The following is a 15,915-nucleotide window of genomic DNA, read 5'->3' as shown; positions in this document are numbered from 1 at the left end:
TTTTTTTTTTTTTTTTACATATCTGAGCGAAAAAAAATATGTATAAAAAAAGTGAAAAGATAAAAGATAAATAATAAAATAAAATAAAACATATAAAGAAAAAAAAGTGAGGATAGGGAGTCATTACTCAATCAGGGAGCGGAGACTGAAGAGAGTGAAAGAATGTCAACGACGGGCACCAGAATTCATCTGAGTTGCCTTTCACTGAATATCTAATCTTCTCTAGTTTTAAAGAGACATGGTGTCAATAAGCCACTGACTGCTAGAGGGCGCTTTAGTTGATTTCCAGTGAAAAAGAAGATGGCGCCCTGCCAGTAAGGAAGTACTGTAAATGCTGAAATATCTAAGTGATTAGCAGTGAACCGCTTACAGTCAACTGGGAGGTCAAATATGGCGACATGGGCGGGAGGGTGTGGAAGTAGCTTCAACATGATATCAAAATAGTTCTGCCAAAGCGAGTGAGTAATGAACAAGTGTTAAATTACAGGAGGGTGCATGATGACATTAGTCACAATTCAGTGACAGAGTTGTGACAGGCAAGTTTTGAGGAAATTAACCCTGAAGAGAACTTTAAAGTGAAAGCTCATTCAGTTTAAATGATTGTGTCTGTGGTTCAGACAAATCACACTGAATTTGTCTGAATATTTTATAAGTACATACCACTAAAAGTAACTACCAAATGTAGCATACAGTATTAATTAACTAAAACAATGTTTTTAACAATGTTTTCCTATTTGTTTTCTTATATGAACTTGCAAGTTCTCTTCTGTTTTTCATCTCCTCCTGTATTTAGTAAGAGTTTGTGTTTCTGTCTTTTTCTGTTTATTTCTGTGTATTTGTGTGTACCGTACAAACAGAGCGCTCAGGTTTCAGCATCCGGCCGGTAGCAGGCTACCTCTCTCCAAGAGATTTCCTAGCAGGGCTCGCTTTCAGGGTGTTCCACTGCACTCAGTATGTCCGTCATGGCTCAGAGCCTTTGTACACACCTGAACCGTGAGTACACACATACACATAATGAGTTTTTTACTCCTTTCTCATCTGTTGTGGTGCAAAATGTTTGTTGATCCGTGTTTCATACAGCGACACATGCCATGAGGTGTTGGGTCATGTTCCTCTGCTGGCAGAACCCAGCTTTGCTCAGTTCTCCCAGGAGCTTGGTTTAGCATCACTTGGCGCCTCAGATGAAGACGTGCAGAAACTTGCCACAGTGAGAATACAAACTGTGTTTCTAGCCCATTTCCAGCCCATATCTTGTGACTTTAAGGACTTGTACAGATGTTCTACCCATTTTAGTGCAATTTTACATTTATTTGCATGTTCTGTTCTCTGGTGTTGTAGTGTTATTTCTTCACGGTGGAGTTCGGCCTGTGTAAGCAGGATGGAGGCCTGAGAGCCTATGGAGCTGGACTCCTCTCCTCCGCTAGTGAACTCAAGGTGACTTTTAAAAGCAAATGCTGCATTGGCTCAACATTTTAAAAATAATATTTTCCTGATTAAATGTTCCTAGCAAATATTTCTGTACAGTTAGTACATGAAGTGTGGGTTTAGATTTCTGTCCTGATAAAGAATCTGTCTGGTCTCAGCATGCTCTGTCTGGGGAGGCCAACATCCGTCCGTTTGATCCCGTGGTAACCTGCAACCAGGAATGCATGATAACCACATTCCAAGATGTTTACTTTGTGGCTGAAAGTTTTGAAGAAGCTAAGAACAAAATGAGGCAAGTAAAGGAATACTAACATACCAAGGTAGAAGGAAAACACTTTTTTAAAACAAATAAATATATCAGAGTGTGCCTTGTGTTTTATATTTAGCAGTAATTACAACTGGAAGTTCTTTTGGGCTTTTTTTATCCACCTGTTCTGAACTGACATGATGTTAGTGGTGTTGATTCAGGACCCAAATCAAGAAAGGCAGAGGCATGGAGTAAATGGATTAAATTAAATTAAATGTAATTAATATCATTTTATTTCATTTCATTATTACTATTTCTGAAGGCAGTTGGTTGCTCTTTGATTTATCAGAGATAACCATATATATATATATATATATATGTGTGTGTGTGTGTGTGTGTGTGTGTGTGTGTGTGTGTTAAAAAGGAATCATCTTTATCATTTCCCTCGACTACTTCACATATAAACCAGATAAAATATGTCTGTTGTTCAGTCATAACTCTCCTTAGAAAACTGTCTCATCTATAAACTCTTTCTGCAGTTTTGCTCAAGGCACATTATATCTCCATAAACAAAGGTTATCATAGTCACAGGATATATTTCAAGCTTAACAAAAAATAACCAGCTAACAAACACAAAGACACCAGTGGTTTACATTCATGTTGTTTTAACTGCAGCTGCAGCTTCTTAACAAATTCCTGGTTCATTTGCTTACAGCTGTCAGAAAATATTTCCTGTTTCAGAAACTAAAGTTTTATTTTCAGTTTTCTCCAGATGATTCGTGTACAAACATACATGAATCACCTGTTTTACCTTCCAGGGTCGCCCCAGAAAAATTTATTCTTACAGTCCTTAACACCCAAACTGATTCCTACAGAAAAGTATACATGTATTCATAAACTTTTAGCTTAAAAACCCTAAATATTTCAGTCTTGTTTGTTATATTTTGCTAAATGTTTGGAATAATAGCGCTTGCCACTTAAAAAAAGTGTAATTTGTCATTGTGCATCTGTTTGGCTTTTATGTAACTTTTAAACTGTGAAGTCGTAATTAAAAGTAATGTGAATGTTTTCAACCTTTATCTAAGCCATTCGGAGGTTTTTTTTGCAAAATCTCCTGGGTGCCAGAAAGATGAATTCTTCAATAATATTCAAATTAAGAAACATATATGCAGTCAGTCCCTGTGAAGTGTGAGGCAAAAGCCTGAATAAAATGATTACATAAGTAAACATATCATCTGAAATACTGTGCTGATAAACAGAATCTTTACCTTATAAACCAGTAATTCAATCACACATCTTAATTTTTCACTGCTAGGCCGCACAGACCTGAGAGCATGCACAATCTGAGAGCTATCACAGGATTTCTTCTCATTAAATCAACATGAAAAATCACCATGGTTTCATATGAAATGAGAGTCCTGATCTAGGACTGATAGATAGGGTCACTATTTGATTACAATTAGAACTGCATGGCTTGCAGTTTTCTGAGCGACCGCCGATTACCGAGCCTAAAAAAGCCTGACTTGACCATTACAATTCTGGCCAAAATGTATTGTAATGATTTATTTTTGTATCTGAAATGTTGTTAAATATAGCAGGAAAGTTGCCGAGTTAGCAACAGTGGGATCATTATTGTTAACTGCAAATGTGCAGACATGACCTGGTGGGTCGGTCTGTCAGTCAAACCTCTCACAGCAGAGCAGTAGAGGACAGTGGCTGATTTTTAGACCTTTGCTGAGGAAGATCAGTGGATAAGATTGATTTCACATGGAAGATCACTGATCTACCAAACTTAAGAAAATCAGGGCTGAATTATCAGCTGGCCGGATAATAGGCACACCGCTAATAACAACATATCTGTTCTTCACACAGACCTGATTACACTGTTTGAATGATCAGAAGTTTCATTTCGCCACTGAAGAACACATTGGGTGATAAATGTTTATGTTTTAAGAATTGGAAATGGTTGAACTCTCATTGCTGCTGAGTGAGCCATGAGGCAGGGAGAGACCTGGAGCTCAGCCAAGCTGCTGCAGCTGCTGCAACAACTAAACCACAAGATCAATTAAGAGAGATGCCAATAAAGCTCAACTGACCTCTTTACATCAGAGAGAGCTCTATTGTCTTCTAGAGCTGATAACTAGGAAGTTATCAGCTCTGGATTTGGCACAATGAAATGTGGTGCCTGTTTTTTCTCTTTCATCAAAAGAATAAATGCTTATCTGTAAACACATGTGAGATTTCTGTGAATAAGCTTGGTCAATGTGGGAGTTCCTCGTGGGAGGGAATATGGGTGTGGATATGCACACTGGGCCTAGACCAGGGGCTGCTCAAAGTGTGCTCACCAGGGGGCGCTTGTTGAGCTGTACTTAGAAACAGCCACCAGAAAATACAGACAACCTGAAACTGGAAAACCTGACAGCATCATTGAAAGGTGCTTGATTGTGATAAAAGTTGATGTTTGCAAATTATAGTCTGTGAACTATAGCCTTTAATGATTAATAAATATTTTATGGCTATCTTTGTCTTTTTAATAGCCTGAAAGGTTTGTTGTGAACTAAACCTCAGTGGATGATCTGTTGAGCTGGTTTCTTTAGTCTACCAGCACTGCAGAGGTTTGTCTTTTGGTTAAGAGAAACACATAAAAACTTTTGGAGGAAAACTTTTGTGATAATTTCTGTGGCCTGCACACTTCTGATCAGGTTTACCTGTAAAGTCAACTCTGGCTGTACTGCTGCCTTGACCAGCAGAAGGTCACTGTTACACACCATGGACCATCTTGGTCTAACCAGCAAAAAACAAACAGACTTCTATTATAAGAACTGTCTGATCCAGGCATAACATTTCTGAAGTGGCATTTTTATTAGATGCTAGGATATTTCTGAGATGAGTTTTACAATGGTCAAAAGGCAACCAGGTCTGATTAACTTATTAAAGAAATGATACAGTTCAAATCTTTCATGTTTTCCTTTCTGTTCCAAATTACATCTGAATCTCAACCTGGCTGATAATAAACCACTGTGCTTTCCCTGCAGGGAGTTTGCCAAAACCCTTAAGCGTCCATTCACAGTGAACTACAACCCCTACACACAGAGTGTGGACGTTCTGAGGGACACCTCCAACATCAACAACATGGTGAAAGACATCCGACATGAGCTGGACATTGTTGAAGATGCCTTGCGTCGTCTCGGCAAACTCCAGAGAGACTGAAGAGTCAAAATCGCAAAATAGAAGTCTGCAAACTATTTAAATGTGATTATTGATTGTGCTCTGTCTCTTTTTTTGCTTGTGGACATGATGCTGCATATGCTAAAATAGTCCATTGATGTTTTATTAAGTTATGATATGAGCTGCATTATATCATAACTTGATACATTCTGCATGTGTCTGTAGTTTCACAATGAAGAAATTTGACTGTTGAGCTTGTAAGCCTTCTGCTACACAGAAGGTTTTCAAGTGCCACCCTAAGGACCAACAGTTTGAAACAGTGAAGCAGGACTTTAAATCAGTTTGTTGTTATAAAATGTGCTACTTTAGAAGTTCAAGTAACAATTTTGAAGTTCAAGTTAAAAATTAATGGGAAAAAGTTGAAAAACTTTTCAAAACAGACCTGTGGCATAAAAAATCCAGTGGGAAAGTTGGAAAATAGGAGGTTTCTAATCCTGAAATTCAAAATGGCTGCATTGAAAATATGCACAAAATGCAAACAACCCTACTTTAGTGAGCATGTTGCTGCAGTGTTTAAAATAAAAAAAATAGAAGAAAATTCATTGCTCACCACCTGCATTGCTACTAGTAGAGGATTCCTTGGAGATGGAATCGCAACTAAGTTGGACTTGATGTCATTCTCAGATTAAAGCGCTGACTTGAAGACCGCATAACTTGCACTTGTTCCTAATTTATCTAGAAACATAGTTTTATGTAGTCGGTCGCTAACTTCTCTCATTTTTGTTACAGTTTGGAATATGATTAAATAGAGATCACATCCTTCCATTATGGCTTAAGAAGCTGTTGTTTTAGCTAGGTTAGCTTAGCTAAGTTTATTTGGTAGCATTAAATATTAAACAGGGACAAAAAGGTTCATGACCTTCCTAAAAAGTGTTCGGAAGCTGGGCTATGGGTTCTGTGTGGATGTTTCATTCAGATCCTACAGGTGTTCACCAGAGGGAGCCAGGAGGTTTCTGCTCCCTGGATGGTGGACCTGAGGAGCTAATTACTCACACCTGCAAGTCATCTGCTTCGTCAGCCAGAGCTTAAGAGGAGCCAGTTGCCAGTTCTCTGGTGACTAAATGTTAGCAATACATGGTACTCTAAACTGCCCAGTGTTTGTTCTCTCTGTGTTCCCTGAGCTTTTTGGATTTTTTTTAATGAACCCTATGATCTCATTTAAAGGTGTTCTCTGAGATGTTCTGGACTCTGCCCCCTGTGCTGTGTTGGTTTCTTCTTGTGTTCTCAAGACTCTCTGAGAAGATCTCTGGTTCAAATCCCATGACTGGCAACGTCTCCTCTTCCTCCAAGCCTGTGCTGCTTGACCTGTCTGCCCTCCAATGGTATTACCACCCAGCAACCTCCACCAGACCGTTCCACAGATCCACAGATCCCCGGCTCCCAGTATTGCACAACTCTGGCTCAACACCCATCCAAGAACTCGAACCCTGGAACCCAATCACTCCCCCGGCCCCCACCCCTGTCCTGGCAGACTCCTCTCCACCAGTAAGAGCTCCAGTCAATAACATGTTTATCATCAGTGACTGTTACTTACCATTCCTCTTCCAGTGTTCTCATTCACTAGGCTCCCGGACAAAGATGCACATTCATTGTTCATTGATTATTCAATAAATGTAACCTTTTTCAACTGCCTCCTGGGAGTGTTCTGCATGTGGGCCAAAAGCATAGCGAAACCATGACAGAACACTCAGGCCCTTGATTGGACCCAGCAGAGACTCTCTCGGGAGGACTCTTTCCGAACGGTACTCCCTCATCCAATCACGTAATGCTGCTATAAGATCGCTTTGTGTCTGTGTTCAACGGGATAATGCCAATTAACATCTGGATCATTTAATTCAACTATTGCAGGAAAAATCTCCAACCGGCTCCCACTTGGAGAATGCATGTCTTTTTGTCATAGCAAAAGCCATGACAAAAAGTTCAACCAGACCTCCTTTTGGGCTCTGTGGTTTTTAGCAGATGGGCTTTTAGCTTTCTTCTTGTTTCAGTAGGAGTTTGATTGGTTTACAAGCAGCACAAAATAACTGCTACAGTTTAATTCAGAATCCAAGAAATCCCTTTAATAATGGAATTAATCACATCACAAAGCTGTTGCACTCTTCATCCTTTTGCATCTAATTGGACTTCAGTATTGGTCACAATAATTAAAACATTGCTACATTAGCTTAGCATGTGCTCTGACTGTAAACACAACACAGCGTTATTACTTCAGAAAATCTTTTAGAAAATACAACTACATGGACTAAATTAATTTATATTGACATATATAATGGGTAAAAAGAGGAAATGAAATCTGAATGTCATGCAATTATATTTATTTTGTGTAAAAAAAAAAATTAAATGCGCAGATTATAATGCAATTGTCTAATTATGAATGATTACTCCATTCATCCGTCATGCCCAGGTGCCCAGATGATTGTTCATAGAAAACACTGAGCTTAGCTCCATACTTTATTAGTGCAATGCAAGCAGTTATTACAAATACATAATGAGATACATGGTTTTCCTGGGCTGTATTTAACTAATCTAAAGGCAGCTCTCTGTTTTACAAAAGCTGTTTCACTGAAGTTAATCACTTAAAGTACCATAATAAGGCTTATGAATTTAAGATTAATTTTACTGTTAATTAATTTAACTTTAATTTTATTTTATTTATTTTTTTTAATCAATGTAGTTACAAGAGCTAGAGCAGCTACACTTCTATTCTAATGTTTACATATGCACTCATGTCAGTGAAATAAAATGATGGTTTATGTATTTATAAAAGGAGAGTACATCTGTTAGGACGAGCTGTGAGGATGACCTAAATAATACAAATGAACAATGAAAGGGCTCAGGTTACCATCAAGTCAGGAAAATATGGGCATGTTTGGAATGACAAACATTAAGATTAATTAATGTGAATCCGGTAATGATTGTGCCTTTTAGCTTTTTTTTTAAATTTTTTTTTTATCTTTTTCAACCCCATAATTAGTTGGACGTTCACAGAAGAAAGATGACTCACAAAATATTGAAGTCTACATGGCTTCACAGATAACTCTCTAAGCCAATGTGCTATTTTAGGAGTTCCTCACACACACCTCTCCTCAGCGCAACTTGGCGGGAACTCACACAGAAATGCATTAAACAAAACAAAAATTCTCTGAGGTTCACTAATAAAATAAATCTACAGTCATACAAAACAATTAAAATAAAACCTAAACAGAAATAATCTGCCCAATAATTACAATTTTCTACCATAACATAGAAATATACTAAATCCATTAATTTAACATCCAAATACAATTTGAAACAACACACATACCTGTTCAAAACAAGAACATTTTTATTCCAGCAGCTCCTGGGCTTCAGCTTCCTCACACACACCTTAACCAACCAAAAAAACCACAAAATAATCATCTTGGCAAGGAAAACTTGATAGATGTTACAAACGTGGAAATTAAATGCCCAGTGAGGTGCTGCTCTAAACATAAAACAATTAAATAATAATATATATATAAAAACTTATGCGTTTACAACATACTTTTTAGAACATTTTCAATATTTTAATACACAAACAGAAAAACCCTAACTTCTCCTCAGAGCAACTCGGCGTGAACTGAGGAGGGCAGCGGGAACACACAGGATGTGACACAAAAACAGGAAGTAAAAAAATAAAAGCTTCTCCACTAAAATAAAATACAATTAAAAAACAAAGGAAAACAAATATTAATAGATGAGGATGGATTTTTACACACTAAGAACCAAAAATAAAAGCAATATAAAACAGAAATAATATATAACAGACATGTCAATTCAAAGAAAATTAGTTTTGAGAAGGTTCATAAAGAAAAAATAAATAAATAAATAAATAATTTTATTTATTTATTTATTTATTTAACTCTGCTACAGACAGGCACACTGGTCCACCATAAGACAACAGGAATGTACACACTCACACCTTAGAGTAGCCTGGTCATTGCTTTCCTGTACAATTCTGCTCTATTAAAATCATGTTTTAATCTGGATGGAGTTGAGACCCCAGGCTCGGATTTGAACCAGGACCTTCTCCCTGCAAGGCCACAGTGCTACTGTTACACAATGCTGTGTAGTATTTACTGTAAAATCACTTTAAGTGTGATATACAGGCGGTACATTCACTAGTTAATTGTTCTTTGCACATGCTTATGATTATAAGGTTTTGGTATTTATGAAAAATAAAACCCACATGCTACAGATATTTAGTTTGTGGTTAAATGTCCAGATATTTAATTTTTTGCTGGAATATGCAGTAAAGCAGACCCCAGTATGAGGCCCAACCACCCTGTTTTTTAAATGAGATAAGGTTTCTCCATTGGGACATACAGTCATTTTCCTTCATTGTTCAAGGCAACCTCTTGCAGTCTAAGTGCAAGTGGTTTTCTTGCACTTGGAGGTTAGATTTCAGCATTTTTCTTTCACATGTTGATGTACCCCTGGGCAGGGCATTTAACCTTGAGTTGCTTACCGGTCTGCACACTGGTGTATAAATGTGAATGGTCAGTATGACTGGAGAGGTGCTATATAAATTTTACCCATTTATCATTTTATATATATGGCACTAACAATTTAAGTGTACATACTTTCACTGCAACGACATTTTCTCAACAGCCTTTGGGTTTTTCCCTTAGGAAACAAAGGCTCCCTGTGTTCCTAATGGAAAGCAATAGGTTTTCCTTTTAAAACAATTAAATATGCATCAGTCCTGCTGCATGTTTTTCTAAATAGGAACCAATGAAGACAGAAGTCTCTGTCACTTAGAAGCTAATTGATCATATTCCCATGTAAAGTCATAGACTCTCACTCATCTCCCTACTGAAAGTTACATGGATATGTCCCTTTATCTATTTATATTTTGTTTGACTAAAATCTGGCAAAGGTCAGACATTACTGAAACTTTAGTGTTTGTATATTTATTTTTATCTGGGTCAGCATGAACAATCTTCTTCTGGCATCTTCTTAGACATCCATACAAAACAGATTCATCCAAACCCACTTGTCCAGTTGCGACTGCCCACTGTCCCACTCACCACTGCCTGCTTTTCTAACATAAGGGATCATGTTAAAATTGTGGTTCACTTTAGGGATTGGGAGTGATGAATTATTGTAATTTATTGCTCTATAGTTATTGCTATATTCTATGTTATTACTACATTATTACTACAGTTTGTCTTCAAACATTTAAATATTTGTATCTTGACCTCAAGCACTAGCTCAGTTGATGCTAGTGGGTTGGTTTTGTTAGGTTATGTTCTTTTTAATACTGAAGAACAGAAAGTCTAAATTTATATTTTGTGTGGGATTCTGCTATCGTTTAAATAAGAATGGTAATATTAAACAATGACACATATAGCGTGGGCTGCTAAAGGTGAACTTACCTCTTTTAGCAATTTATTGTCATACATGCCACTTTTTTGTATGACTTTTAAAATATATATTGTCAGGTTCATTGCCCTAAAGTAGTATCCGGCTATTCGCATACACTGTAGAAAAAAAGAAAAAAAAAGATACAAAACCATTCTTTTTCTCACATTGTTAAGTTAAATTAGTCTAAACCTTCCCTGGTTTAGGTCAGTTAAGATTGATGCAATTATTTCTGTTTACTACATGCAACATGAGACAGGTAATAAGAGACAGAAATAATGAGAAAGATCCTTTTTTAAATACAAAGGCTTGGATACGTTCCCTCTCTTTGCAAGTATGAAGCTTGAGGTCTTCTGGGAAAGCTGCCTACGAGATTTAGAAGTGTTAATTATGGGGATATCTGACCATTCTTCCAGAAGCATTTTGAGGTCAGACACTGATGTTGAACAGGAAGGCCAGCCTCACAATCTCTGCTCTAATTCATCCCAGAGTTGTTTCAAGTTGAGGTCAGGGCTCTGTGCAGAGAATTCTCTCAGTGATGTCATTACAGACCTTGCTATGCGCTCTTGTACATGTAAGAACTGAAGGGGCCATTATAACCTGTTACCACAGAGTCAGGAAATTACAATTATCCACAATGTCTTGTACCATCCCAAACTCGACTATTATATTGCCAAATAGTGATGGGTGAGTCTTCACTCCAAGAGAAGATGTCTTCCCTGCTCTAGAGTCCAGCGGCCATGTATTTTCCACCACTGCATCTGCTGCTCTGCATTACACGTGGTGATAAAAGGCTTGGATGCAATCTCTCTGTAATGGAGTGTCATTCCAAGAAGCCCTTTTCACTCTGACCTCAAATTCATCTTAAGGCTATGCATTTTGAAGTTCAGTAGCTTTTTACTCAGCAGACATGTGGATGACCTCTGTACCAAATATGCTTCAGTAGGCCTGTCACGATAACAAATTTTGCTGGACGATTAATTGTCTAAAAAAATTATTGCAATAAACGATAATATTGCTTCAAGACTTTTTGACACTGATTTCATGGAAATGACTAAAAATACATGCAATTTCCTTATAGATACACCTTATTTTCAAAATAACACGTAACACTGAAACTGATAAACTAAAACAAAACAACGAAAAACAAAAATAAAATGGATTCTCAATCTCCATTAACAAAAAAATGTAATGTGTCTCTCAGGTTTTGAAAATAGGCCGACAGTCGGCCGACAACTCGTGTAATTTGCGCTGGACATTAGACTAAGGAAATGAGGAAGGTGGGGTAAGTGGAGAGCACCGGAGTTGAGCCTTTTTTATTCAGTGTCATCAACAGAAAGAAAAAAAGGCAGGAAGAGACGATAAAGACGATAATTAAAATGAGGTTGATAGGTTTAATTTATCGTCCGATTAATTGATATATCGTTTATCGTGACAGGCCTATGCTTCAGCATTGGCTGATCCTGTTTTGTGATTTTACAAGACCACTTTGTGCCTGAATTGCTGTCATTCCTATCTCTTCCACTTTATTTAGCATCCTAGTCAGTTTTTGCATATAGATTTCGAGATCCCTCTCAGTCTTACTCCTTCTGTGACTCAATTTGTTGCACACAGAACATAGAACTCTCTGCACAGAGGATATCAGAAATTGAACAAAAAATAAAATAAACTAGAACTCAAAATGTGAAATGATTTCTCAGATTGGTAAAAGATAGTTTCTCCACCTGAAGCCCCTTTGAAAATTAAGCAGACTCAAGTAGTACTATCTCTCACATGTTTAGTAGATATCGGCAACCAAGGTGCAGTACACATCTAGCCATGTGCAAACACTATTGGCACCTTTGGAACACCGTAATAATGTAATCAAAGATATTAGGATTGATACAAAATAAATGTTGCTCTCTTTAAATGGGCTTCTCTTCGCAGCGTCTCAGCGTCCTTTGCTATGATTGGGGGCTGGGGGGAAAAGACTTTTCCAGCCACAGTAAACGGATTTACAGGGAGGCGAGGCCGAGCCTGTGAAGGAGGGAGGAGGAGCTGGGTGTTACCTCCCCTCCCTCCACAAGCACTGTAAGTCAAGTCTGGGGTTCCCAGTTGAGCTCGAGCCTGTTATTCGCCCGCACTTCCACGTTTCTACAACGCCGCTGCCAGTTTCCTGCATTATCGGACCGCCATGGGAGTCGAAGGCTGCACCAAATTAATGAAATACCTGCTGTTTTGCTTAAATTTCATCTTCTGGGTAGGTAAACCTGCTTAACAGACACGTTGTTGCGCAGGGCCGTCGCGTCTGCTTTGCCAGGCTTGTTTAGACTGCGAGTCCGTTAGAGATAAAAATCGACGCTGGTCCAGATTTCAATGTGCCTCACCGCTCGCCATATTTTTTCATTCTAAGCACGTTCTTATTTTGAACGTTTATTGATTTATCTGCGTGTTCAGTCGTAGGCCAGCGTCGTTTATTTAGACTAAGCTCATTCCATTGGTTGGTTTGATGAACCTAACGGGGCATTCTCATCGGGACTGCGGGACAGCTTCTGGCGTTTATCAGGCAGGACTGGGATGGGGGAGAATGAGGCGGGTGAGGGGCTTCACCCCTGATTTTCTATCAATTCCAAGTAATCTCCAGTAAATATCGTCTGCAGACCCGCAGTACGAGCTCAAGCCCCCATATTTTGTTTAATTTGCTCCCTTGTGAAAGTTTAAAACCTTTTCCGGCCCAGGATGTGAGATTTGCAGGTTTTCTGGGGTTTAAGTCTTGTTGGTTCTGGAGAAAAGCTTTGTTTGGATTTCATCCTCCACCCAACTTGTGTGTATACGTGTGTACGCGGAGGGGGATGACATGGTTTCCATTTGATGAGGCAAGCCCTGTGCTGGGTAAATGAATCATGGAAACATCTGAGGGTAGTTCGTTTCTTCACCCGTCTCCTAACATCCTATGAGTTTGTACTTAAACATCGCCATTTTGAGCTCAGTTTTGTACTTTGCTTTCCCTTTTATTCTATTAATTGTATTCAGTGGCTCAGCATAAAATTTGGACACCTTATTGTGGAAATAGCTATTGTTGTTAAGACAATAACCTATTGGACATTAAGTCAATTTCTGGCATTAGGTCAAGACACTTTTTAAGAACACACCAAAAACAGAATCAGTTTGGACTTGTTAGTTTTTAGTTCAGTCAAGCATCGCCTTGTAAACAGTGCAGATAGTGGTGCGGAAGAATTACTGCATTCATATTTAACCAGGACAAAGTCTTGATATAGAAGGCAACTCAGTTTACAGTAAACACAAATAATAGGATGAGGTTATTTTTCATGAATTATTTTTACATTACCAACCTATTACATATTTTAGGTTAGTTACAACCAGGTAAATGGTAAACACTTCAAATGGATATATGTCAGGCGGATGAAGGGTTTACCATTTTTCACCTGACATACAGAATTGGGAGCATTACCATCACTTTATGGAGCTTACCAACTTGCCAACAGCTTCTGAGGTGTCTACAAAACATCATCTGTGTCTCGTGAACATTGCTCATTTCTTCAAACAGCAATTAACTCCTGAAACTGCCTGTAACATACCCCAAAACGTTGCTGTCTCACACTGAATCTTGAAGTGCCAGTTCTGTCCAAATCGAATATTTACATACCAGTACACTATGTTCACACAGCAGGTAAATGAAACCCAAATCTGATTTTTCTCACCCATATCACTCATATCTAACTTTTTTATGGCAGTCTGAAAGGCCCAATTCCAATCTTTTAACCTCTCAAAAAAATCTGATTGGTGCCACTTCCATATGAATCTGATAGTTCTTAAAGTGTCTGCAGTCTGTACGGTCGTTTTATTTGACTCTTGTGTCATTGTTATGATGCATGTGTCATAATTCTGTACCAGAAAAAGCCAGACACTGTAAATCCAGACAAATAGTGGCTGAAAATTACAATTATGAATTTACAAAAGAAGTCACAGTCAGCGAAACGCATCACATCCCTATCCGATCACTCCTGGTCCGACTACATATCCAAACGGTCCGACTACATATCCAAACAAACTTCTCTACAGGAACTGCAGTCAGTGCTCCACTAAGAGCCATTGGTATTAGTTGTTCTTTCTTTTTATTGGCTTCCTTTGAGTTACGATGCTGTGACGATACTGCCGACTTCCATCTCTGAATAAACTTTAAAACTGATCCATCAACGACTCCATACACTATTACTTCTGTAAGAAGTGTGCTTACGTCAACTTTCTTCTGTGCATGCAGGTTGCTTTAGGGTCGTAAACACAGAAATCTGATTGCGGTCGCATTTTAATTATTAGATCACGAAAAAAACCCTGAAATTTAGCAAAAGATTGGAATTGAGCAACACCACCTGCTTTGTGAACAAAGCGGAACTGGTCTACATATGAAGTAAATCATATCCAAATCGGGCTATTGCTTTACAGTAAATATTTTCTACAATGCACAAGGAGCTAATTAATGCATGTGAAAGTATCTTGTGAATTCTAGCTATGAAATACCATGAGATTGTCACCTTTATCTGGACTAAAAATACAACTGTTTCCACCTATCATAACATTAACACAGCTATTAAAAGGAGACATCTAATTTGATCTAATTGGTTTTGCCAGTCAGACTTATTGAGATGGATAGGTTTTGTTAAGAAAATACATTTAAAATAAGCTAGTTTTAAAACTTTACATGTCTTGATTCAAATAGCCTAATTGTGGTTTTAAAATCAGTAACATATTCTGGCTTTTTGACCTTTATGTTACCTGTAGTTACAGCAGATGGTTTGCTAGGATCGTTTGAACTGCTTTTTGTCTGTGTGGGAAAACAATACAGTAGAAGTTGTAGCTTTTCACACTCATCTGTGAGAAGCCGTAAACACAGCAGGAGTTCCTGGCTTGAGAGAGGGTCAGAGAAGCTCCTGGTTGGATGAGCAAAGATACGCCTTATTTGAATAAATTAAAGATAGGAATACGCTTTCACTATAAAACTTTCTACACAGAAGTAACAAATTAGACTTGCTCTTGCAATTCTCCAAAGATGTCTTTACACGTCTTTGCTTTTCTTTCTTTCCTTCTTCTTCTTTCCATTTACGTCAGGCAAATGAATGTATGTCTCTGCTGTTCTGCAGTTTCTGTTGTAATTTTATGCGTTGTCTTCTATTGGATTACACTGCAATTCTGTGACGTCTGCACTTGTTGTTTTGTGTGGCTACATGCGGCCCACCTGGAGGACCCGGGATCATAAAGGAAGAGAGAGAGCCAAACTTTTTCCAAAATTAACTAATTCAGAGAAATCTTCCTTAACAGTTTCCACCTATTGGTTTTGTTTTCTGCAACTGGAAATATTTCCAAAAGCCAAGATGCTAAAGAGAGCTCATTATCTGAAGTTCAAAAGCTTAGTGCATTGCTCCAACACAGAAAGATTAATGCTTAATATGATAATTACACACATGAAAACTGGCTTTTGTTGAGATTTTCATAGCCAAATGATGCCTCACACCTTTAGCTACATATTTAGAATAGGAATCACATGCAACCGTCCAGTTCAGCGCGGCAGTGCGACAACAACACCTGACATGCAACCAAGTAACAAAAAACTCTGAAAAGCTACAGGAAGAAGTCTG

At 38.1% G+C, this 15,915-nt stretch overlaps 2 protein-coding genes across 4 annotated transcripts in view; both read left to right on the top strand.

The window, feature by feature from the left end:
* LOC103149204 (tryptophan 5-hydroxylase 1-like) overlaps positions 1 to 6,525 on the top strand; it is an 11,929-nt gene extending 5,404 nt beyond the window's left edge. For 2 of the 3 annotated variants that reach the window (XM_016679752.1, XM_016679750.1), the window contains 6 exons: positions 858 to 993; positions 1,081 to 1,207; positions 1,339 to 1,434; positions 1,584 to 1,717; positions 4,708 to 5,977; positions 6,065 to 6,525. In XM_016679752.1, coding sequence (XP_016535238.1) covers positions 858 to 993; positions 1,081 to 1,207; positions 1,339 to 1,434; positions 1,584 to 1,717; positions 4,708 to 4,882 — 668 coding nt within the window. In that variant the 3' untranslated portion in view covers positions 4,883 to 5,977; positions 6,065 to 6,525. Of the gene's footprint in view, positions 1 to 857; positions 994 to 1,080; positions 1,208 to 1,338; positions 1,435 to 1,583; positions 1,718 to 4,707 lie in introns of all 3 variants that reach the window. The other variant, XM_016679751.1, reaches the window with a different exon arrangement.
* A 5,791-nt stretch (positions 6,526 to 12,316) lies between these two features.
* The window catches only part of LOC103149203 (CD81 antigen), a 30,366-nt gene continuing 26,767 nt past the window's right edge, over positions 12,317 to 15,915 (top strand). The window contains exon 1 of the mRNA XM_007568244.2: positions 12,317 to 12,521. Coding sequence (XP_007568306.1) covers positions 12,456 to 12,521 — 66 coding nt within the window. The 5' untranslated portion in view covers positions 12,317 to 12,455. The remainder of the gene's footprint in view (positions 12,522 to 15,915) is intronic.

The sequence above is a fragment of the Poecilia formosa genome, unplaced genomic scaffold (assembly GCF_000485575.1).
Source record: "Poecilia formosa unplaced genomic scaffold, Poecilia_formosa-5.1.2 Scaffold219, whole genome shotgun sequence".
Lineage (NCBI taxonomy): Eukaryota > Metazoa > Chordata > Actinopteri > Cyprinodontiformes > Poeciliidae > Poecilia > Poecilia formosa.
Note: the sequence above shows the minus strand (reverse complement) of the source record. Positions and strands in the feature narration are given on the sequence as shown.